A 25,294-nucleotide genomic window follows, 5' to 3' on the forward strand; every position below is an offset into this window, starting at 1 on the left:
TGCACTGCAGGGTGCCACTAGGCCCTGCACTGCAGGGTGCCACTAGGTGCTGCACTGCAGGGTGCCACTAGGTGCTGCACTGCAGGGTGCCACTAGGCCCTGCACTGCAGGGTGCCACTAGGCCCTGCACTGCAGGGTGCCACTAGGTGCTGCACTGCAGGGTGCCACTAGGCCCTGCACTGCAGGGTGCCACTAGGCCCTGCACTGCAGGGTGCCACTAGGAGCTGCACTGCAGGGTGCCACTAGGCCCTGCACTGCAGGGTGCCACTAGGTGCTGCACTGCAGGGTGCCACTAGGCCCTGCACTGCAGGGTGCCACTAGGTGCTGCACTGCAGGGTGCCACTAGGCCCTGCACTGCAGGGTGCCACTAGGCCCTGCACTGCAGGGTGCCACTAGGCCCTGCACTGCAGGGTGCCACTAGGTGCTGCACTGGGTGCCACTAGGCCCTGCACTGCAGGGTGCCACTAGGCCCTGCACTGCAGGGTGCCACTAGGTGCTGCACTGGGTGCCACTAGGCCCTGCACTGCAGGGTGCCACTAGGCCCTGCACTGCAGGGTGCCACTAGGTGCTGCACTGGGTGCCACTAGGCCCTGCACTGCAGGGTGCCACTAGGTGCTGCACTGGGTGCCACTAGGCCCTGCACTGCAGGGTGCCACTAGATGCTGCACTGGGTGCCACTAGGCCCTGCACTGCAGGGTGCCACTAGGTGCTGCACTGCAGGGTGCCACTAGGTGCTGCACTGGGTGCCACTAGGCCCTGCACTGCAGGGTGCCACTAGGTGCTGCACTGCAGGGTGCCACTAGGCCCTGCACTGCAGGGTGCCACTAGGTGCTGCACTGGGTGCCACTAGGCCCTGCACTGCAGGGTGCCACTAGGTGCTGCACTGCAGGGTGCCACTAGGTGCTGCACTGGGTGCCACTAGGCCCTGCACTGCAGGGTGCCACTAGGTGCTGCACTGCAGGGTGCCACTAGGCCCTGCACTGCAGGGTGCCACTAGGTGCTGCACTGGGTGCCACTAGGCCCTGCACTGCAGGGTGCCACTAGGTGCTGCACTGCAGGGTGCCACTAGGTGCTGCACTGGGTGCCACTAGGCCCTGCACTGCAGGGTGCCACTAGGTGCTGCACTGCAGGGTGCCACTAGGTGCTGCACTGGGTGCCAGGAGTCCAAAATGTGGTATAGGGCAGTGGTTCCCAAACTTTCATGTCAAGGACCCCCAAATTGACACTAATTAGTCCGTAATTGAAGCCCCCCATTTAAGAGAAGATTTTTATGGCTCTAGCAGTGATTCTCTACACGTTTAATTTCAAGGACCCCCAGTTTGACAAGCATTAGTCTATACAAAGCATTTCTATCTGTGGAACCCACAATTTATATTGCAACATCAATGTTGATTTAACTCTGAGTGTAGAAATGTACATTTTGTACACTCTCAGAGTTACAGACCCATAAGGGTCAATTTTGTTCCAAACTATAATTTAGCTGGGGACCCCCTGGAACTCCCTCAAGGACCCCTGGGGGTCCCCGGACCCCACTTTGGGAACCATAGGGTTTGAAATACCCACTATAGCTAAGCTATGTGTGTTAGGGGGGTTTCCCCCGGCGGCTGTTATGAGGTTGCTAATGCTGGCCCAAATTGATTTGCATTTTGCTCACACTTTTTGCTTTTACAGTTTAATTGGGCTACATTTGAAGAGTTGAATTTTCAATAAGGTTGAGTATTATTGTGCAAAAGAAGAAAAAAAGATTGCCCAACCTACAGTGTTGCAGCGCAACGTGTTGTAGATTGTAGATCAGCTATTTTCAGCAAGTGTAAAATCAGTCATTATGACGGCATCAAGGCCCGCCAAAATACATTTTAATCGACTAAATCAACTGTAGATCTAAAATCCTATGATATTTAGTCGGCTAAAACTAGACTAAGCCTAAAACATTCCAGGTGACTAAAATGTGACTAAATCTAAAACTACACTATTCAAAGGACTATGACTAAAACTAAAATCTAAAAAGCTGTCAAAATCAACACTGCCAACCTATCTGACCGACGCAAGCCCGGGCACTGCACTCCGTGTGGACCGTGTGGTGGTGCGGAACACGTGAGTCAAATTTGAAGTCGGTGGGGCGAACGGTTTTCGAGTTATTTGGATTACAGTCGTACACTACACACACACGCACGCACGCACGCACGCACGCACGCACGCACGCACGCACGCATGCACGCACACACACACATATACGTATCATTAGATTTATTTAGAATCAGAATCGAGTAATTTCACAGATTCCACTGGTTTGATGGAAAGCAGAGATTTAATTCTATGATTAGCAGTAATCTTCAGCAGTTTGAAAACTTTAGTTACTAGTTACTTTGTAGATTTAGATTATTACAAAACATACATTAACCACTTCATTTCGGCCATTTGAAAATAGACGATCTACAAGCGATGCCTTGTGAGCTTGTAGATCGGCTATTTTCCAAAATATTTTGTGCATACATTTTGAGAACCTGAAACGGGACATTCTACTTTTACTTCTGGTACTTAAAGTACATGTTGATGCCAATACTTTTGTACTTTTACTCAAGTAGGCCTACATTTTGTATCCCAGACTTTTAATTGTAACAGTGTATTTCTGTATTGCAATACTTACTTAATTACTTAATTAAAACATGTCAGTACAAATTTTCCACCAGTGCATCTGGGTGCCCTGAAGCGCAGCATGTGCTATACAGTAGCAGCCTACTGCAATGTCATTACATTAAAACAGGCTATAATGATTATCAAAGGGTGTGAAAGTGGCGTAATCAATCAATGCTCTACCAAAATGGCTCTGTGTGCCTGCCAATATCTACAGGCTGCTCACAATGACATAATAAATGCAATAATTCCCACTGCCTGTCATGACTATAAAACCTTTGATTCTGTGAAAATAAATGAAAATGAAAGACGCTAAGTGTATTTATTAGATGTACTATATCATATAATTACATATACAAATGTTATTTTTTTTCATGATCCTGGATGGCTTGATTCTAGGCTATAATAGAATAATTTATATAAATATTTTTGTAAATCTCTACTCCCACTTTTTAAAATCTCTACGCCCACTGCTATCAGTGCTATGCCCTATAAACTCTAGGCAGAAATGATTGTCCTTTGGTGGAGAATTCAGTTCAAACGATACACTATAATGCTTCAGTTCCTACGATATACACTATAATGCTTCAGTTCCTACGATATACACTATAATGCTTCAGTTCCTACGATATACACTATAATGCTTCAGTTCCTATGATACACTTAATGCTTCAGTTCCTACGATATACACTATAATGCTTCAGTTCCTATGATATACACTATAATGCTTCAGTTCCTATGATACACTATAATGCTTCAGTTCCTACGATATACACTATAATGCTTCAGTTCCTACGATATACTATAATGCTTCAGTTCCTATGATATACACTATAATGCTTCAGTTCCTATGATACACTATAATGCTTCAGTTCCTACGATATACACTATAATGCTTCAGTTCCTATGATACACTTAATGCTTCAGTTCCTACGATATACACTATAATGCTTCAGTTCCTATGATACACTATAATGCTTCAGTTCCTATGATATACACTATAATGCTTCAGTTCCTATGATACACTTAATGCTTCAGTTCCTATGATATACACTATAATGCTTCAGTTCCTATGATACACTATAATGCTTCAGTTCCTACGATATACACTATAATGCTTCAGTTCCTATGATTATACACTATAATGCTTCAGTTCCTATGATATACACTATAATGCTTCAGTTCCTATGATATACACTATAATGCTTCAGTTCCTATGATACACTTAATGCTTCAGTTCCTACGATATACACTATAATGCTTCAGTTCCTATGATACACTTAATGCTTCAGTTCCTACGATATACACTATACTGCTTCAGTTCCTATGATACACTATAATGCTTCAGTTCCTACGATATCATACTATAAACGAGCGAATGTCTGTCTGAATGAATGTCTGTCTGTCTGTCAGAAACACCACCTTATCTCCTCATTGCCTGCACCAATCGCTCCCACTTTTCACACAGGCATTGACCATAATAATATGGAGGTCTTAACGAAGCCATTTTTCCAATAAGATTAATAATGAATTTATTAGTGAATAAAAACCCGTTTATTTGTCCGTGGTCTATCTCCGACCGAGCCACACTATTAGCACACATCTCTCCATGCCAAAAGAAATCTGCACGCTCCCACAATCCAGCTAGGCTACTTTTTACCGACGCTACTGTCGTATTTACTGTACAGATATTGTTTTTACATCACCCATTTATATGAAATTATAATCCAACCCAGGGCGCAGTACCCCCCGCGGCCACCAGGGGGGTACTGAACAACTCATCTCCCCGCAAATCACGTGTCACCAGTGTCACCAGTGAAATGCATGTTGGGACGGACACAGACCCACACTGTACATTTGGGAATACCTGTGCCACAGCCCATACTTTCTGTGCTGCATGTCAAACTGGGGTCTTTCATACTTTTCAAATGGGGGTCTGTGGACTAATAAGTGTACATTTTACAGTCCTTGCCATGAAAACATTTCCCTACCATGCATTTATACAAATATTTTCATGTTATAGTGCTGTTTTTATTCACACAAAAAAGACACAAATATATTATACAAGTTAAAATGAAGACCAATTAAATATATTTATGTGGGGCAATAGTCCATACACGGGTAAGGACTATGTATATTAATACAATAAACAAGCAAAAGGGCATTGCCTGACCATGGATCACACCAAAGGACCTGCAACATGACTGAGGAACACGTTCCACTTCAAATCATATTTATCCAACTGATTATTCATGTTAAAGGATAACCTCTCCAAAGCAGCCACAATACCAATTGTATCAATGGTATACTTATGATTGTACTGCAGCATTTAACACATTACCCACACTGAACATCATTTGCTGTTCATATATTCAGAACGGGTAAGGACTAGTACACTATAATGCTTCAGTTCCTACGATATACACTATAATGCTTCAGTTCCTATGATACACTTAATGCTTCAGTTCCTACGATATACACTATAATGCTTCAGTTCCTACGATATACTATAATGCTTCAGTTCCTACCATATACTATAATGCTTCAGTTCCTACGATATACACTATAATGCTTTAGATTTTCTAAGGCATAGCCCTCCCATGAGCCTTAGATATTTCCGAAATTGTGTTACAAAAGTCAAAAACACTGCAAAACAAATCAGTGGTTCTCAACCAGTGGTCCGGGGACCACCAGTGGTCCTTGAGGGGGTTCCATGTGGTCCCCAGCTAAATGACGGAGAGTTGGCAACCTGAGAGTGTAAAATTAAGCTCTCAAGAGTTAAATAATTGTTAAAATCTGGCATTACTTAATTTACAAGAACTCTACACAATTAGAGAATGTATAGTTATTTTGATCAACTTTTGCCCTTGGGGGGCTTCAATACAGCATACGGAACTGTGGACAAAATTGTATGCACCAAGCCAACGACAACAAAAGGGTTTTGGGTCTGAGAGGCTAAACGTCATCAAATGGTGGTCCGTGGCTCAAATACAAAAAGATATAAATAAAATAATGGACCGTGATATGAAAAGGGTTGAAAACCACTTCCTTTGATAAGCAGGTCCTACTCTCTGTGGACAAGCTCCTACACACAGCGAACGAGACAGTGCCCAGCAGCATTCCTGGGGGCCCGTCTTTTCACTGACAGATAATTACTGTTGCCTTGTGGGAGAGGAGGCCTAGTGCCAAGAAGAGCAAACAAAAACCAATTAGAGGACGCAACTTATCGCTTGAGTGAAAGCATTCAACCTATGGTTTCAATAGGCTTATGAAAAGATGACTGGATTCATGCCAAGTAGCGGTTACTATACTAGGCATATACAAATAAATATGTATATAGTATAAGATTCTCTTTAAAAGGTAGGGTAAATTATTTGCTTTGGTTACATTTAGTGTTAAATAGCTCTTTATTTCTGATAGTAATCATTGCTATAGTGTGTGTTCAGTAACAGTGTTAAATAGCTCTATATTGTGACAGTAATCATTGCTATAGAGTATAGAGCAGAGCACCCCTGCTCTAGCAGAGTATAGAGCAGGGGTGGGTTTTTTTTTTTTATATCTAAAATATAGGCTAATAAGTAAGGCTGCATGATATATCGAACATGTACCTTCATCAGAGTGGAGAATATAAGTATAAATCAAGTTGAGCAAAGCCACTCTTCTCTGCCCCTCTCTCTAACAGACACAGTTAACGATCGCTTGTTAAGTGCCTGCCAGACAGACAATCAGATGAAATGAAGGCAGGTGTAGAGTAGAGTGTAGACTAGTGAACTGAACATGTTCTCTTTATATCAAGTACTTCATACCAGCCCCTTATGAAACTACTTCTCCCCAAATCCAAATGGATTTTATTTTCCATCCTGAATGGCAGTAACTACGTAGCATACAATGAGAACTGAGAAGATCTCCACAAAGGTTTACTCATCTTCAAAACTGATTATAAAACTGTAACCATCAAAGCATGCACTCAACATATTTTTATTCCTCAATTTACTTCTATATTTGTAAAAAACTAAAAATGAATAAACAGAACATTAAAAAAAAAAAAAAAAGCATGCACTCAACATATAATGGTTATGTGACCATGGCATGTGCATAATATAAAATCTTATACATTTAATCTGATATTGATTAATATGGGGGGTGGGTTCAATTAATCGATTATTAATCGGCAGAGCTGTGCTCTGAGCACTATGTGTGTGGCTTGCTAGCTGGCTGGCTGGGTCTGAGCATACATAGATAGATAGATAGATAGATATAGATATTATAGCAGTGACTGACTGAGACATCGAGCGTGCGTCCGCAACTGGTTGTGGCCCCCATCAAGTGACCTTTTGACCAATGCGGCCCTCACCCTGCTAAAATCTAAAATAACAGATGCTTTCCCGGTTTTAGTGGGTTAAATTACGTTACTATTTTGTTGTTCTCTTTGTTTGTTTTGTGATTTGTTTTATAATTAGGCCTATTATTTATATTGCATTTATTAATTATTTAGTTTGACTGTTGTCTAATTCATTCATTTTCTAAATAAAGCTGTTCATTCATTCACTTATTTATAAGACTTTAATTATTCTGATCTATTTTGTTTTATTTTAGATCCTTGCCTAAACTTCAACTTGAACGAATGTCCGTTGGACATCCATGCCACCACCGACATGTGCCATTTGCATGACATGCATTGCTGTGATATCTGCAGAGAGTATTATAGTGGATCCTAACGCAGCCGCTGGGCTGGCTGCGTCTCCCACACAGGCCATGAGTGAGGGTCATATTATATCATATGAGTATGACATGACTGTGACACACATTGCCAGCATGGATACAAAGTTTGACCGTATGGTTCTGTGACAGAAATAAACCTATAGCTGATGCTGACTGTACTAAATGACTGTTTACAAGTGTTCTAACAACAGTATGCAACTGCAAAGTCATTAATGTTATATCAATGACAACACATGTAATAAAAACACAACCTACTGTATTGTAGGCCTACTATAGATTTTGCAACCTATATTGTTTCTGTCTCCCTCACTCTATTGAATGGTAACAGTCTTGTATTCTAAAGGGGACAAAAATAATCATGTTAGAGGGCAACAATTGAAAGAAACACAATGGCATGAAAAACGAAATCTATTGTAAATAATATTTTACTTTCTCTCTCACACTCTCTGTCCCTATTTTGGTCTTAAAGGGACATTTCACCCAAAATAATTACCTGACTTTTTCTCCATTTATTAATCACCCTGGAGACTTTCATGTATTCATGTATATTTCTTTGTCGCAATTCCAAGCAGTGGTTCCCCATGGAGACACAAAGGAGTCTTTGTGTCTCCAGGGAACCACTTTAATAGGAATTTGACAAAAACAAAGAAAAATCGATGAATTCAAGGGGTGAGTAATTGATAGCCATTTAATGACATTTAGCCTCTCAGACCGAAAACTATATGTTGTTATTGTCGGACAAGATTTTGACCACAATTCCATGCTGTATTGATGTTGGTACCATTAGGAGAGATAACAGGCAAACGTCGATCAAAATAACAATTATTCTACATTCTCTTAATTGTGTAGACTTCTGGTAATTCAATTAAGTGATGCAGATGTTTATCAATAATGTAACTCTTGAAAGTCTATAATGGTCCATTTGGTTACCAACTCTCGTTACTCTCCATCATTTAGCTGGGGTCCACCACCTGGGACCCTCTCAACTTCTCAAGGACCAATGGTGGTCCCCAGAAAGACCACTGGTTGAGAACCACTACTACACTATAGTATAAAATGTGCAGTACCTAACACAAACAGCGGGAGGCAGCAATAATACGCCCACGGGCGCCTAGACTGCCCGGAAGCCCAACAAAAGAAGAGGTGTTACACAGTATTCCTTCCGATGTAAGGAAGGAAGAAAGGAACGACTTACTTCATTTTTGTTCCGAGCAATCATCCTCATCATCATGGCGGCCGAGGGAGACGTGGATTTGGACCTGGAAGCCGAGGAGAACTGCACCGGGAAGCCGGTGGAGAAGCCTCGCAAACATGACAGCGGAGCCGCCGACCTGGAGAGAGTCACCGACTATGCGGAGGAGAAGGAGATCTCCAGCTCCGACCTGGAGAATGTGAGGAATGGATGGATGAATGATCATGGCGGTCTGTCTGTCAGCTAGCTTTAATGGCATGAGAAAACATACGTTTACGTTGCCAAAGCAAGAGTCAAAATACAATAAAAACAGTTGAACATGGAGTATATACAGTTGGAGGAGGGTACAGCATTTTTTTGTAAACCGAACTATGTCACATTACACGGTTATACAGGGTATAACGTTATTTTTTTTAAACAAGCTCAGCATTTTTTTTGCAGTCGTTTTGGGACAAATTAATAGCAGCATTTTTTCTCAAGACTATTTTATACTATACAAAAAAGCCTCGGTTTTACTTGTAAGATGTTTACATGGTCTACTTGGTACAGATAGTAGTCCTTAGGGTGGTTGTATTCCAGTTCACACCCTATGGTTCACACACACATTGTTGCATGTGTTCGCGTATATATAGCTCTGTGGACCAGAGCTAGTGTTAGCACAGCATGTGCTGCTAGCACAGTGTTGCCATGTCCGCCTATTCTAAGCGACTTTTGGGGCTTGTTTTTGTCTGTAAATGTATATGTCTGCGGAGTGCATCTGAAAACATTTTATGCCAGGGAGAGGGAGGGACGTGCATACAAGATTTTTGCTCACAACGCTTCGCCATTCGCGACGCGTTGTGAGCTTGTAGATCGGCTATTTTCAAATGTCCTGTACCGTATGGGCTTGTTTTCATAGACCACGGTGGCTTGTTTCGCTCGCAAAACCTGGCAACACTGCTGCTAGCCGCTCGTATGAATTAATTAATTAATCAGATTCTGATTCCTTTCTGATTATCAGAACCCCAGAGGGCGATAAAGCTCCCCCAGAGCTGTCCCTGTTAATTACCCCACACCAATCACAACGCACCTCAACTGTGGGCCCCATACATTTGTGCTTCCCTGGTCAATTTCGTGATGACGTTTGTGGTGATCAGAAGACCTTTTTATAAGTCCAGCAATATCTCATGCCTTAGTTATGATAAAGACTGAAGTTAATAATGTGGTTTCCATCCTTGTTTTTCAGGCCATGTCAGTTATTGGAGACCGGAGATCACGGGAACAAAAAGCCAAACAAGAGAGGTAAGGCCATGGCAGAAGAGTCAAACGGCTTCGGCACACTGTTGTGTTGGATCGTTAGCTGCAAGCGGCTTAGAGCAGTGGCTCCCAAACATTTTAGCTCGCTACCCAAAAGTTTTTAGTGAAAATATCAGATCTAAAAAGTGTCTACAACGCGTCACTTAGCAGATCTGATCATTTCAATACTTCTTAAACATTAGAAAAATCCCATCTGGCTGTATTAAAACGTTCATTAAAGGTATATTCAGTGATTTCACTTAATTCAAATATCACTTATTTTTTTGTTTTGTTGTGATAATCCTCCCTACTATAGAGTGTGCTGGCCATATAAGGAGTTCCTCCCTGTCCCCAGTTAACCCCTGGGGGTCAAAAAACCTTAGGTTTCGTTTTTGACTCTCTATCCTGATTGGACGAAAGGCTGGGTCCCACAGCCAAAAACGAAACCTAAGGTTTTTTGAGTGAAATCACTGAATATACCTTTAACTCACAGATGATAATCTCGCCAACTGCTACGGACAGCTCAGGTTATCCTCTTCATCAAGACTTTTCTTTAAAAATCGTTGTCATGTCAAAAGGGAACTGGTTGGAATGTCGTATTCATTCCAGTTCCACACGCTACGTCCAACTGGGGAAACTCCCCCTGTCAGGTGATAAGACACAGCCTTGGACTCCTCATGCAGTGAAAGAAGCATGATGTCAGTCCGTTGCTCTCCCCAGGTTGGCAGAGGGAGAGTATGTAAATTATGTTACATTATATTATATGTTCTCATTATTCCAGGGAAAAGGAGTTGGTATACCTTGGTGTACAGTATTATAAATCACAACATGAATGTGGATGTTAAAGATGTTAATCATTACGTTTTCATCGTTCCAGGGAAAAGGAGTTGGCCAAAGTCACTATCAGGAGAGAGGACGTAGAACTCATTGTAAGTTTATCACTTTGATCATCAACCTTTAACCTGGTGTTCCTGTTTTTGGGCATGTCATTATAGGCAAGCGTTAAATAGATGGCTCTACAAGCTCACAATATCACAACACATTGTGTTTGTAAATGAGATATTTAAAAGCTTTGAAATCAATTTGTCTTAACATTCTGTTATAATTTAGCTATTAATAAAATAGCAGATCTACAAGCTCATAGTGTCGCACTATGAACTTGTAGTTCTGCAAATCTTTGAATATATATTCTTTCAGAGCGAACGTTTTTAGCTCAAATCTTTGCTTCTGAGGAGGTCCCTGGAACAACACATTTTCAGATGGGGGTCGGTGGCCAAATACATATCGTTTCTGGGGTTCTTGACATGAACTATTGAGCACCACTGATATAGAAACATATAGGTATTTCAGAAAACTGACAGGATTTAGAAGACATTTTTTAAATTTCGAAATCAGGTCTAAATGTAAAAGGACACTGTACATATGTATAGCATAGTAGTATATATGTATACCGTAGTTTATATGTATAGTTTCTAGAGCTGGGACTCGATTAAAAAAAATAATCTAATTAATCAGAGGCTTTGCGATTAATTAATCTAGATTAATCGCATTTTAATCGCATATCAATATTCAACCCGAGAACAGCGAGAAACCTTTTTTTTAATGTTTTTTGGTAACCCAATGAATAGTGACTAGAGGATACCACTCATTTTCAACATTTTACTGTCATTAATATACCTGTTGTGGAAATAATAATAAAAGTCACCCCATTCTGTGTTGCCTAGAACTGGAGGTCTGAATTTTTTTTTATTATTTCCAGTTTTCAGTACTATAGAAAAGCGCCCAGTGAGAAACGTTCCGCGGAGAAAAAAAAGGTGCGATTAATTTATCTGTAGTTAATCTTGATTAATTTTCCTGTAGTTAATTAATCTAAATTAATCGCAATTAGTCCCGGCCCTAATAGTTTCATTATATAGATATTCCACTGTTACTTTCTTAGCTTACGCATGTTTCATGATAAATGTTTTTTATGTGATGTATTCCCATGCTTTTTTGTTCTTGCTTAATGTAAGTCGCTCTGGATTAAGCGTCTGCTAAATGCCTAAATTGTAAATTGTTATCCTTAGTCTACTCACAAGTGAAGGTAACACCAGTACCCATACAACTGGAGTGGACAGGTTTGTATTGTAACCTGGTGTGATGAACATCACTTACAAGTTAATGTAAGGAAAACTGAGGAGATTGTAGTGGATCCCAGGTCTATAGGTGACCACACCACGATCACCATACATGGTCATGACATCAAACAGGTCACCTCCTATAAATATCTAGGAGTGTACATGGATTGTGATATAAGCTGGCACTCCCATGTGACAAGTATGTGTGCAAAAGTACACCAGCACCTTCATTTTCTCCGTAGGCTCACTTTTTGGTGTAAGTAGAAACATAAAGCTTATCTTTTATAGAGTCAATTCTAAGGTATGGTATCACCAGTTGGTTTGGAAACCTAACTGTAAAATACAAATCTGAGATCCTTAGATTAGCCAAAATGGCAGGGAAGATCATGGGTATAGCTAAATTCCAATAAAACTTTCACACTCGCTCACTCTCCTCGCGTCCTCCAATCGCCCCTGGCTCCGCCCCCAGCGAGGAGGAGAGGATTCGATGCGAGGACAGAGTGGTGGTCGAATTTTCCTCTAGAATCGGAATGTACTACGCTGTCATTTCAAAGCGACGGCACATTCCGCGATCACTAATGAAGTGTATCAATTCAATTCAAAGGGCTTTATTGGCATTGGAAAACATACGTTTACATTGCCAAAGCAAAAGTGGTGGAACAATAGTGTCACAGTCACACAGCTGGATCACTGGAACTCCGAACAGAGCCGTACAGTCTACAGAATAGACAATTCATCATTTTGTGCATGTAACCGAGGCCAATGTGTATGTATTGGTAACATGTGCAAGGCAAGGCTATTTATTACTGAAATAGTGAATAAGCGCCAGGATGCGCACACGTATAAATCCCCCCCTCCTCCTCCGACGGTCTTTGCAAATAACGGACACTATAACAGGAATTGGGTATAGTCTCTCTGACTTACATATTCAGTTCAGTCCACATATAAATAAATACATTTTTGTCACCGTCATTCAGTCTGTGCTTTCAGGCATGCAGAGATAAATTAACTATAGCTTTTGAGGTGCGCACAATATAGCCGGCCTAATTTATATATCCTACTTTTATTATGCTTATATCACACAACGCAATAAAGCCAGTGGCTTGTTGTGGTCCTTTCACTTTCACATGTAGGCACAGTGCGTGCATGTGTGTGTTGGGTCAGCGACTCAGCCGGCCGGTGGATGGGGGTGTATTGGGTTTCAAGCAGTGTTTTCTGTGCCACATGTGGAGGAGGCGGACTTATGTCACTGGAGAAGGAAAAAAACATGTACACGTGATGCGGAGGAGACAAAATACCCCACCGAGCCTGCACCTGATGTACACTCGCTCTATGCGGTCTCGGAGAGCCCACTCGGCTCCTCCACTCGACTCTCCTCCTCGATGGAGCACTTAACAATCGGAACGTTAACCATTTCCGGGTCACGCTGGAATGACCCCGAGTGACCGAGTGGGAGTGAGCGAGTGGCCGAGATTTTGGGTATTGGAATTTAGCTTTAGTCTACACCTCCGATCACCCCCCTGGTCATCTTTGAGCAGGCCACCATTGGACAGGTTATGAAAATTGTGTCTGACCCCTCCCATGTACTATATACCCTGAGTATCGGCTAATGCCATCAGGTAGGAGGTATGAGGTCCATGCGTGCAAGTATAATAGGTACAAGCATTCCTTTGCCCCTCTGTCAATCACACTCCTTAACAGAGTCCTTGCAGAGGGCAGACAGGGTAGGGGTCGAAGGTTTTGAGGTGATGTTGTTCTTCTCTTTTGCACTAGGTATGGTGGTGTGTGGTATTTTAATGTGTGCCTTTTGTTGTATTGTATCTGTATGCTGCAGTGCGGGTCCTTGGGGTCCAAGTCAAATTTCTCCCTCGGGAGACAAAATAAAGAAACCTTGAACCTTGAAATGCGTTAATACTACACATTGTGCTTGTAGATATGCGTCAAATGTATTTTCTGTTTACTGAGAGAGACCACTGTTAATGAACAAATTAAACACCATATGACAATTAATCATAATGTAATGATAAAGAAATTAGCTTTTCTGTACGTCTCTGCAAGAAGCCACCTAACTCCAAAATGTGAACTTTCCGGGAAATGAAAAATATATCCAGTAAGACGCCTGAGGGCGTGGAGTTGGGTGGTTTCCTCCCGACAGCGCGGACAGATATTTATTGTGACTGTTTTTATTCCCAGATGGCAGAGATGGAGATTTCCAGGGGTGTTGCAGAGCGCAGTTTGAGGGAACACATGGGGAATGTGGTAGAGGCTCTGGTCACTCTGACCAACTGAACCCAAACTGTTCTGGGAACAGTGGAGGAGGCTATGGTTACTCTGACCAACTGAACACACTGCTCTAGGAACAGTGGAGGAAGCTCTGGTTACTCTGACCAACTGAACTCAAAAAGCATTGATGCTCTCTGGACTGCTTCATATTCACTGGGTGTCATTCAAGTGTCTGGAAATATTCTGCTTCAAAACATTTTTTTTAAGGTTCATTTATTATGATGTTCATTTGGCTTGCCTACTTTTCTTTTCTCCCTAGTAAATGTTTTATACATGCAATATTTCAGTTTTCCAATGAAGATCAATTAAACACTGACTGAAAATGTGAGACTTTTATTCACAAACAAATTGCAGTTACATTTTAGTTTGTCACAAATGTACAACAAAGGATAGAATGAAAATCCATACTAATTTTGAAGGGATCTTGTATATACACACACACTTGACCCTTTGTCAGCCTTCTGGTTGGTTGATGCAGGCCCCTTTCTGCCTCATTCTGATTTTGCTAAAAAAACAGTTTTTGGAATAACATGCCCAGTCACTTATTTTTAACCACTACTTTTAACTATTGAAAAATGTGTTCAGAAAAAAACATCTTTGCTTTTAGGGGGGTCCCTAGAACGACATTTTGAGATGGGGGTTCTGCGGCCAATTGCATATAATTCTGCTGGTCCTTGACACAAATGTTTGAGAAACACTGACAAACTGGTTTACCAGAAAACAATCGAGATTTAGAAAACATTTTGTAAAACTGAAACATGTTATTTTCCAACAGTGGATGGAGAGCATTTTATTCCAAGCAACAACCACCAATGGGCAGGAAGAAGTCAATTTCAGTCTAAGCTGATTTATGAAAACCAAGGGACAACATTAAGGTGTGATGGCTTAAAATAATAGTCATGACTCAGAGGTATTCCTGGATACACACACATGGCCCAAATGCAGTGACATTAATATTCATCATAAAATGTGTCTTGTCATACACACACACACGGCCCAAATGCATTGACATTGAAGTGGAGAAAAACCCACCTTTAAACAGAATGATACATATTTTAAAAAGGTAACCAAGTCTACTTTCGTAATTTTGCTGACATTTAATAACCTGTCACTTTAAGCTTTGACATTTCCGAGCAATGGTTTGTTATACCTAGTGCTTCTGTATGTTGCTACGGTATGTTAGAAGAAGAAGAAAAACAGGTCATGGGTGATGCAGCGACTGTCTCTTTTTAATGACTGTTCAATTTGAACTCTTGCAAAAAGGTTAGGAAAAAATGGTAGATCTGCACTAATTAGATAAAAAAGAAATGCAAAGTACAGAGACGTCCTTGATTGTAGGATGGATGCCAAAAAGACAATCTTTGTCTGAGAAGTCTGTGATGCTGCAATGTGGGTCCAACAATATTTGTACAACCATCCACTCTCACACACTCACACTCTCTCTCACACACACACACACACACTCACTCAGGTCTTCCTCTTCTGAACTGTGGGCCTGTCGAACACGTCTCTCACGCCCGCTGCCTTCTGCTTGAAGAACTTGCTGTTCTGAGCGCTCTCTTGAGCCCACGCTGAATCGAACGACGTCGTGTCCTGGTCCACCAGGTGCGTGTACTTCGTGCGCCCAGAGCGGCCAAAGTTTTTAACCTAACAAACAAAACAAGAGTATTTTAGTTTAGGATTAGGCCTGGGAGTTAATGGATCAGTGGCGATACATGGACAGTGGCGACATCTATGGGTCTATGAGTGAGTGACATGCAATCAGCGTTGGGATACTTTAATCATGTAATAAAGTAAGTTGTGTTAAAAATGTTCAGAGTTAAGTAAGATTTTACTTTTGCGTTACTCCCAAAACACCCTCCAAAGAAGCGCAAAAGGACTAGGCATAATATGAAATGGAATACATAAATAAGAAGCTTCTTTAAAACTGTATTATTACCCAATTTTACCCAAGTAATGCTTTATATTACTTTGTTTCTCATGGAAGTAAAATTGTTACTACGGTACTTACCATTAGGGCTGCAACTAACGATTAGTTTCATAATCGATTGATCGGCCGATTTGATTTGATTAAACAATAGCTACACGTTTGTCAGTCTAAAAGATAACAGTATGGCATTAATTGCAATAAACAAATAAACAACTAATTGAATAATGGATTAAATTACGATTAATCGTTGCAGCCCTACTTACCATCCACGTCATGTAGTGACGTATTGTATATCAATACAATAATGCTGCAAATCAAATCAAACCCACTGACCTGCATGACTGGGTCAGCGTCGATTTCGGCTACTACGAAAAATGTCCGTCGACTAACCTTTTTCACTGACAAAAACTAAATGGAAAACTAAGCTATGATGACTAATACTAAGACTAAATATATTGGCAATTTCTTCAACAAATAAAAATGAGACTAAAATGTTAGGAAGGGACTAGTGGACAAGAGATCCAGTTTGTCATTTTACACTTGGTTGCATGCTGAAAATAGCCGATCTACAAGCTCACAACGCGGCGCGACACGTTTTGAGCTTGTAGATCGGCAATTTTCAGCAAGTGTAAAATCAGTCATTACGGCGGTTTTAGTAGACTAAATTGACTGTAGATTTAGTCGACTAAAATCTTACAATATTTAGTCGACTAAAACTAGACTAACACTAAAACATTCCAGGTCACTACAATGTGACTAAAACCAAAATGAAAACTATTCAAGAGACTATGACTAAAACCTAAATTTGCTGGTTTTATTGAACTGACCTGCATGACTTTGGGTAAGATGGTTTTGTTGAAGTGGTCCTCCAGAGTGGGTGCACTGAAGTCTCTCTTGAAGCAGTCCTGCTCCTCATCCTGGAAAAGTAAAGCACAATATGAAGGTCTGAGATAAAGTCATCACTATTCATAATCATCATCATTTTAGGGCCTACCCAATAAAAGCCTTTATTAGGTGTATGAATCCCACAAGTTTCTTCAAGTACTTCTTGGAATAGTTAGTTTGGTATTATCCCATTTAGACCGTACGACGTGTGGGAACATCATAACTAATCCAACCGACGGGTTTCTACACACGTCCTAGTGCATTTTTATTGATATTGAAAAATATTCTGAATTTTTCTCTCTTTTTTTTAGTTGCCCTCTCCTTCTACTCCTTGCTCTTTCGTCCATTCGAAGCTCTCCATGGTTTTGACCAGATGGATATACAGTAATTTCCGGACTATAAAGCGCACCTGAATAAATGTAGGGAAAAAAACAAATATACAAGCCGCACTGGACTATAAGCCGCAGGTGTTTTAACGAGGGGGACCAAAAGACGCCGAAAAAGCTGGAAACCACAAACGAGAATATGTCTTTTTTAACCATCTGGTCTAGACCGGATAACACAACGATTTAGAAACACAGACCAGGCTTTCCCTCCGACGTGGAAAGTCTGGTGACGTGAGGTTACATACAGTAATCACCAATGAAGCTGAGTCCAGTGTTAACAGCACTACTGTGTCAGGTGGTTGTTGTCAGCTTTGTAAAACTATTATCTCTATCAATCTATCTATCTATCTATCTATAAACGTAGTCCACTACTCACCACAAAGAATGTAAAACTATAATTTATATAAAGTAGTCCGCTACTCACCATGAAGAAGGCTCCTCTGTGATAGTACTTCTGGAGGAACTTGTATTTGCCCTTGGAGGCTTTGTTGGTGATGACTTTGTTGTTGTTCCGTAGCTCCGCTCTGCGCTCCTCCTCTGTGAGGTTGTGGAATCTCTCGATCTCAGCCTTCTCCTTCTCCAGGCTAGAAAAACAAAACAATACACAAGTCACTTCTCGTTCTCCAGACTAGAAAACGATACAATACACTACATTAAAGTCACTTCTCCTGAGACAAAAACAAAACAAACAATACAAGTCCTTTGTATTGTATTGGTCCGCGGCCAAATGCAGATAATTCTGGGGGTCCTGGACATGAAAAGCTTTGAGCACCACTGATACGTTTCTCTGAAAACAGTCTCATTTTGTAGAATCTGGTCTCAGGTCTTAATGGGTAGATGTAGCTTTGTAGCCAATTATGGAACATCTATTTAACCGTCTCTGCTAAATGAACAAATACAATGAAGTGATGGACGTACGCTTCTTGCGCTTCCGTCTCTGCTAAATGAACAAATAAAAAAACGTACGCTTCTCGTGCTTCTCTGTCCCTCTTGATGCGTTTGAGCTCTCGGACCTTCCAGGCCTCGTACTCCTCCTCCTCGTTCTCTCCGTCCGTGTCCAGGGCGTCCAGCGCGGCCAGCGTGCGTCGGTTCTCCTCAAACTCCTTCTTGGCCTCCTCCTCTACGATCTTCAGCGTGTAGCGGCGGCGCTCCTCCAACACTCGCTTGGCCTCGACCTCCAGCTCTCTCAGTTTCACCTCCTCTGCCTCGCGCTCCGCTACTGTCACTCTGTCCTTCCTGTCGGGGACGTGCACAATAGTGTTAGTCTACCGGTACTAATCTACTAGTCCCTCTTTAAAATGTAGTCTTTTCTCTCCCTGTTTCACCTCCTCTGCCTCGCACTCAGCCACCGTCACTCTGTCCTTCCTGTCGTACAAACGCAAGGGATGGAATAAATTGGTTGCGTATTATGTTTTCTGTGTTTTTTAGACTGGAGATAGCTGGTAAGAACTAGCAGTTTGAGCTCAGACAGACCGTTAAACACAGCCAGTGCGGGAATCGGTTTTCTACGTCGTTCGAATCCCAACGGTCCGGTGCGGGATGCGTAGATGTCCGTTTAACGCACGTTTTTATTGATTACTTTCAATCGCCTTTGTACACACCCGGACAATACATCAAGCAGTCCTGATTCACCGCACAGCCCTCGTGATAAAAAAATGCCTCTCCCCCTCCCTTCCTGACAGACACGTACATAGATGGATAAATAATGACAACGCGTCTTTGCATCGTTCCATTTGCTCGCCTGGCGCCTACCCTATCCGCAATCATCATAATCTTCATCAAAAATAAACAAAACAGTAGTAACGTAGCCCCGATATGTTCCCTCAGTCCCATATGCTCATTCTTTAGCTCATACAAAAGCCAATTACCGACGAAAGGTAAATGGGATCAATGTGTACTTTTCCCTCGTAAAAGTAGACATTCTGGGCTGTTTATCTTTATAATTGCCTGTCAACGTCTGACATAAAACAGCTCCTAACTCGGCTTTCTGTTCAAGAAGAGCCCGTTACTACAAAAGCAGGTGTTACATAAAGGTAAATATCTCCAGAATGGAAGATGGTAAGTGGACAAATTAAGCTTTCTTTTGAGGTATGCGGTGTGCTTCTCACTATAAGAGAACATTTGCTGTCGGCCCAGGAAAAGGTTGGTCGTCCAATGCTATCATCGTAGCATAGCTGGTAATCAGTTAATCAGAATCATTAGCAAGCTTTTTGTTAACAAAACTAACCTACATGAAGCGTATAGTAATAGTTACAAGACACTTTGTGACAACTTAGTACTAGTTGATCAATCAAGAGAAAAGCTAGCAAATTATATTAATTTAGATTTTTTTAATGGCATTAGTTCACTGATTATAAATTACTGATTATATTTCTATAAACAAGAGCTATTTACAACTTCAACGAAATGTAAATGCTTGTCTTTGTTCCATATTATAAAGGAAAAGTTTATTTTCACAACTGGGTAATGAGCAATTTCAGATGATATGTGGTGAGCATTTACTATAATTATATTACAGTCATTCACCAAAATCTTACTTATGGTCTTAATACATGAATCACACTGAATATTTACAGATAAATTGACAATGAAAAATATCGTTAATCCTTAGATGCGGACCTTAATGTAAACTGGTTGTGCGTGCGTGTGTGTGTGTGTACTGTGTTCTTACTTGCGAATGAAGACGGGTTTGAGTCTGGGCTCCGCCTCATCCTCGCTGTCAGTATATTCTTCATATTCAGACTGGGACTCGGACTCGGCCCCGGACTTCCCTTCATCCTCAACCTCCATCACCTCTACGTCCTCTGGTTTTCGCTCAGTGGCTCGCTGGCGCATCATCGCTCGCCGCCTCTCGATTTCCTGTACGGAAATGACCCATTAAGACCTGGAACGCCTTAGCTTTTAACCACTTTTAACTATTATTTTAAAACTTTAGATGTTTATTATTAAGAAGCAACGTTTCGGTCTTGCGACCTTCCTCAGCCTGAGGAAGGTCGCAAGACCGAAACGTTGCTTCTTAATAATAAAATGCTCTGAACCTAGCAAGTGGCGGTGTGCAGGAGTCCCTCCTTTCTACATTGTATACATGCCTCGTCATCATCACACCTGCTCCAAATTACCTACCGGGTGTGCGGAAGTCATCTCTCTATAAACTTTAGATGTTGAAAAATAGCAGATCTACAAGCTCTGCTATTTTTGAAAAATCATGAGATGTGGCGCAAGTCTGAATATATATATTCTTTCCCTTTGATCTCTTTAACTCAAATATTTGCTGCTGGGGGGGCCCTGGAACAACATATTTTCAGATGGGGGTCGGCGGCCAAATACAGATAATTCTGGGGGTCCAGAAGTTTCAGATATTAAGACATTTTGTCTTAATGGGTTAAAGAAAACATTCAAATGTTCTCAGCTAATAGGGTTCCAAGCATGCCTTCTGTTCAGCAAGCATTAATGGAAAAAAAGAAAAAGAAAAGAAACATCCAGGTGAAAGCAGAATATTTCCATTTTGCATGTAAACCATCGTCCTTCGTTCTTTGCCATAAACCAGTATTTCTAAACAATTGAGAGAGAAAAGGTTGACACTAGTACGTACCGGCATTTAAACAACAACAACACAAACATATTTAATTAGTATAAACCTCATCGTCCACTTCTTCCTCCTCCTCCTCCTCATCCTCACTGCTGTCGTCTCGTTCGGGGTGCCAGGTTCCTTCGTCCGAGTCTTCGCTGCTCTCCGCGATCATCTCAGGCTCTGCTATCTGTCTGTGTCTAGCGAGCCTGACAAAGCAATGGGAAAACAGTTTTGGTCAAATTGCATAACTTCCACTTGGGACGAAATGTGGTTCTTCTTACAATGTTGTCATCCATCTAACAAACATGTATGGACATTTTTCCACTTGGAAACGATTGTGTAATAATTGTGACACGCCTAATGAAGACTGAATGCACTTGCCTGTCGGGCAACCTCAAAGCAAACTCCACCTGCCCCAATGTTATATTTACTTGCCGGACAGCCGTTAGTATCAAGTATCTGAGACCAGATTCTACAAAATGTCTTGTCAATCCTGACAGTTTTCTGAAAAACGTATGTTTCAATGTCAGTGGTTCTCAAATTATTTCATGTCAAGGAGGATGCATTTGGGTTAAAAAAACGTTCACTCTGAAAGAATATATCTTTGCACCACATTTTCACGATTTATCAAAAATAGCAAATCTACAAGCTCTTGTAGATCTGCTATTTTTTAATATCTAAAGAACAACATAATGCTTAAAACACCAAAAAGGGCTCCCCGTCCAGAATGGGTTAATAGAAGATGTTAACGTTTACCTTTCCTCCACGTCCTCAGACACTCGGTTGAGAAGACGCTTGAGGCGCGGGTCGGAGATCTCCTCCTCCTCCATCTCCGCCTCGGGCTCCGCGTCCTTTCCCTTCTTCACAAACTGGAAGTCCTCCTCCTCCTCATCAGAGGACTCCATGGGAGCGTAGTCTGGACGCTTCCCCGACACGTACCTCTTCACCTTCACCTTCTCCATCGAGATCTCACCTGTGCAACGCACCACAGACAGACTTTTTAATAAGATAGATCTAAATCATGAATTTATATGGTTGGAGGACTTCGAGAAACTGAAACGCCTATTTCAAAAGTACACCTTTTAATTTGCCTCATTCCTTGAAAAGGCCTGGTCAATGAGGAGGGCCATTTACATGTAAAATGGCCTTGTTTATTTGTTTTCATTTTTGTTCAAATACTGTACAAATATGTATTAATGCATTTAATAATGCATTTCGGAATACGAACAGGAAGGACTGTAATGTCAGTTGTTTTCAATGTACTTTAAATGTGTCATAATCCCATATGGGATGGGCCAAAGTTGCATGACACAAAAATAAATATTTCATTCATTAAGTCATTCGACAGACAGAGTGATTTCCCCGACATCTGGTCCAAGGCAGGGGTCAGAATATGTACCCTTTCGGGTCTGTAACTCTGACCTTGAGTTAAAATACCACTGAGGATTTGACAGTGTAGATAAGCTCCCAGAGATTGAAAATAATAGGAATAATATAATAATCAATTTGTACACTCTGAGTTACAGACCCATAAGGATCCAATTGGATCCCTGGTGGGCCCAGACCAGACACTAAGAAAGATCTAATGTCATTTAGACATTAGATTCTTAATTAAATTGGTCTGAAATTACAATTAAAATACTAACTACTAACGATGCATGACATCATATTGTTTCATGTGTTTTTGTAGGGGTATTGTTCAAGTTACTACCACCTACAAGGTAACAGAAACGAAAAGAAAAAGGAGTAACAGAACATTTAGAACAACGAATTCAGCTAACGAAACAGTCGTTCTACCAAAGTATAAATCAAGGAATAGAACAAATCATTGAATGTGCATTCACTGTATCGGGATATATAGTATGATTTCTCTGAATATCGTATCACGATACGATATTTATCGCCATGTCGCACCCACCACTACTACACTACCTAGGCTAGAGAACAACACAGAGACACACAGGCCTAAGACTGACATTACATACACAAACTTACTAAATTAGGCTCTTATCCGAGCAGTTGATCACTTTACAGGAGCTAAAATGCTGCCTACATCTGGTGGACAACATACTAGGATGAAAACGTGTGTGTGTGTGTGTGTGCATGCCTGCCTGCCTGCACAATAATTAAAAAAGAGATCACGATCTAGATTCAGGCACCTATGTGTGATCTCATTTCTAAATTTGAGCAAGAAACGTGCAGCACTAGTTTGTTCATTTTAGCTACTCTTGTGTTTTTGCTACAAGAGAGAGACTTTAAGCACGTTGATGTCTGTTTAAACTAAAAGCCACAGTACTTGGCTCCAGGTGTCACATTTTGAACATAGTAATGTTCAGCAACTACAAACTAAAGACAATAAATATTTTCATCAAGAGAAAAAATAGAATCATGTGATAATCGTGATCTCAATGCTTGTGGAGGTAAAATCGATATTCACATCTGAGCAAGAATCGTGCAGCACCTGCACACATGTAGGAGTTGTTGATTATGGGGAAAACAGTGGCACTGTGCTTTTTCCAACACAACTGGACAAGTTTGCACAAAAAGAGAAAATGGGAGAAAAATCAGCAGCAGCATCAAACAGATACAGACAACCACCAAAGAAGGGGAGGCGCATATCTGACTGAGCTCAGATACATTTAGTTTATGTAAAACATTGGAGTACCAAAACAAAGCTATATGTTGACATGGGAACTAAATCTATATTTTTGTTCATTGAGTGGCAGAAGATTCAATTTTGCACAAACTATTTCATAATATGAAAATATAAGCCTTATTTATTATGTTCTATATCGCCTTAGTTTTGGTTGCACAGCTTCGGACTACAGATATCTTGGAAAGCCTGTAGCCCCTTTCGGGACCCTCAATAAAGCTTTTCTGAAATTTGGACGAGTTTTATGTAGGGTCCCTGTTCATGACTATATTTTCGTATGGGAATTCTGGAACGCGGACGTAAATATTCTCTCTGAGATCGTATCTGCGGCGTTTGACGTCCTTTTTTTGTTTGTGTTATTCTGAATTCGTGAACTTTAAGTACCTATACATCCTGCTGCGAATATCTCCTGTGGCGCGGAAGCCGTTAAGTATTTTTAATCTTTGTTTGACCGATTTGGTCGCTTTATTTCTTCTTGTTTGTTTACCGTTTATTGTACCGCCTCCCGGTGTGCGGTTGGCTTGTGCGGCTACGTCCCTGCCTCTGATCTGCTCTGTCATAGCTATAGCGCCACTAGCTAGCCAGATAGGCGGTACAATGAGGTGTCAATAAACAAGGAAGGAAGAGAAGAATCAAAGCGACCAAATCGGTCAAACAAAGATTAAAAATACTTAACGGCTTCCGCGCCACAGGAGATATTCGCAGCGGCATGTATGGGTACTTATACTTCACATATTCAGAAACCCTCACACGAAAACATTTCGTCAAAGAGCGCAGACAGGCCATAAACACGTTGTTTATGTTTTATGTAGTCTGCGTACCAGGTGGCAGGATACTGCTGCAACAGGACGCAATGCTCTGTGTCGTCAAAAAGTCAGAAACTTCAGTAGCATTGGGTCCTGCTTGGAGGGCTAGAAAGCCTGGTGACAAGCCGAGGTTAACAGATAGCTAGCACAGTGGTTATCAACCAGTGGTCTTTGAGGGGGCTCCAGGTGGTCCACAACTAAATGATGGAGAGTTGGTAACCAAATGGATCTTTAACTCTTGTCTTGAGTGTGTAAAAGGTGATACAAAAAGGATCCTTACAGGTCCATTTGGTTTCATTTTACGTTCTCAAGTTGTTAAACATCTGCATTACTTAATTTACAAGAAGTCTACAAAATTAGACAATGTAGAAGAATTGTTATTTTGATCAACGTTTGCCAATATCGCTCCTGATGGTACCAATCCAGCATGGATGGAATTGTGGACAAAATATGGGTATGAGAGGCTAAACCTCAACCAATGGTGGTCCGTGGCTCAAATGCAGAATAAATAATGGACCTTGATATGAAAAGGGTTGAAAACCACTGAGCTAGCATGTATGTGGCTAGCCCAGTTAGCATCTGACTAAATTTGTTACCTTTCTCGTTTCGGATGGGCACGGCTCCGGCCGTGGACTGGATGGGAGGGAGCTTCATGTTCAGGGCTTCTCGTGCAGACATGATGACTGACTGACTGACTATGCCCTAAAACAATAATATATTATATTATAAACACAATGAAATAAAAAGCTTTCGTTGAACAAAAATCCACTCGACACTCAACTCAACGTCGGTTTCAAAACGGAAGTTGTCAAACGCACGGACAGGAAGTGTGTGTGCACT

The 25,294-nt window shown here is 41.3% G+C and overlaps 3 protein-coding genes across 3 annotated transcripts in view; 1 reads left to right on the plus strand and 2 right to left on the minus strand.

Annotated features, from left to right (window-relative positions):
* serinc4 (serine incorporator 4) overlaps positions 1-8,633 on the minus strand; it is a 42,239-nt gene extending 33,606 nt beyond the window's left edge. The window contains exon 1 of the mRNA XM_083759717.1: positions 8,552-8,633. The gene's annotated coding sequence lies outside the window, so the exon portion shown is untranslated. The remainder of the gene's footprint in view (positions 1-8,551) is intronic.
* hypk (huntingtin interacting protein K) lies at positions 8,549-15,391 on the plus strand. The gene is made up of 4 exons (XM_083759720.1): positions 8,549-8,747; positions 9,774-9,829; positions 10,701-10,752; positions 14,134-15,391. Exons 1-4 carry the CDS (start codon positions 8,586-8,588, stop codon positions 14,227-14,229), a joined length of 366 nt encoding a protein of 121 aa, XP_083615846.1. The 5' UTR covers positions 8,549-8,585; the 3' UTR covers positions 14,230-15,391.
* Positions 15,392-15,500: 109 nt separating this feature from the next.
* mfap1 (microfibril associated protein 1) lies at positions 15,501-25,256 on the minus strand. Its single transcript, XM_083759718.1, has 8 exons — positions 25,051-25,256; positions 21,752-21,968; positions 21,063-21,201; positions 20,096-20,283; positions 18,391-18,660; positions 17,849-18,008; positions 16,981-17,070; positions 15,501-15,870 (listed from the first exon to the last, which is right to left on the minus strand). Exons 1-8 carry the CDS (start codon positions 25,130-25,132, stop codon positions 15,691-15,693), a joined length of 1,326 nt encoding a protein of 441 aa, XP_083615844.1. The 5' UTR covers positions 25,133-25,256; the 3' UTR covers positions 15,501-15,690.
* Positions 25,257-25,294: the final 38 nt, after the last annotated feature.

The sequence above is a fragment of the Protomyctophum parallelum genome (assembly GCF_964188405.1).
Source record: "Protomyctophum parallelum genome assembly, chromosome: 2".
Classification (NCBI taxonomy): domain Eukaryota; kingdom Metazoa; phylum Chordata; class Actinopteri; order Myctophiformes; family Myctophidae; genus Protomyctophum; species Protomyctophum parallelum.

Bases quoted from the DNA above. Each gene is read 5' to 3' on its own strand.
- mfap1 (XM_083759718.1), bottom strand. From the start codon at position 25,132: ATGTCTGCACGAGAAGCCCTGAACATGAAGCTCCCTCCCATCCAGTCC. The intron at 18,009-18,390 runs GTACGTTTTTTT...TTGTTTTTCTAG, and splicing joins GACAGAGAAGCACGAGAAGC to CCTGGAGAAGGAGAAGGCTG. The intron at 15,871-16,980 runs GTCAGTTCAATA...TTTGTTTGTTAG, and splicing joins TCTTACCCAAAGTCATGCAG to GTTAAAAACTTTGGCCGCTC.
- hypk (XM_083759720.1), top strand. From the start codon at position 8,586: ATGGCGGCCGAGGGAGACGTGGATTTGGACCTGGAAGCCGAGGAGAAC. The intron at 8,748-9,773 runs GTGAGGAATGGA...CTTGTTTTTCAG, and splicing joins CCAGCTCCGACCTGGAGAAT to GCCATGTCAGTTATTGGAGA. The intron at 10,753-14,133 runs GTAAGTTTATCA...TTTTATTCCCAG, and splicing joins GAGAGGACGTAGAACTCATT to ATGGCAGAGATGGAGATTTC.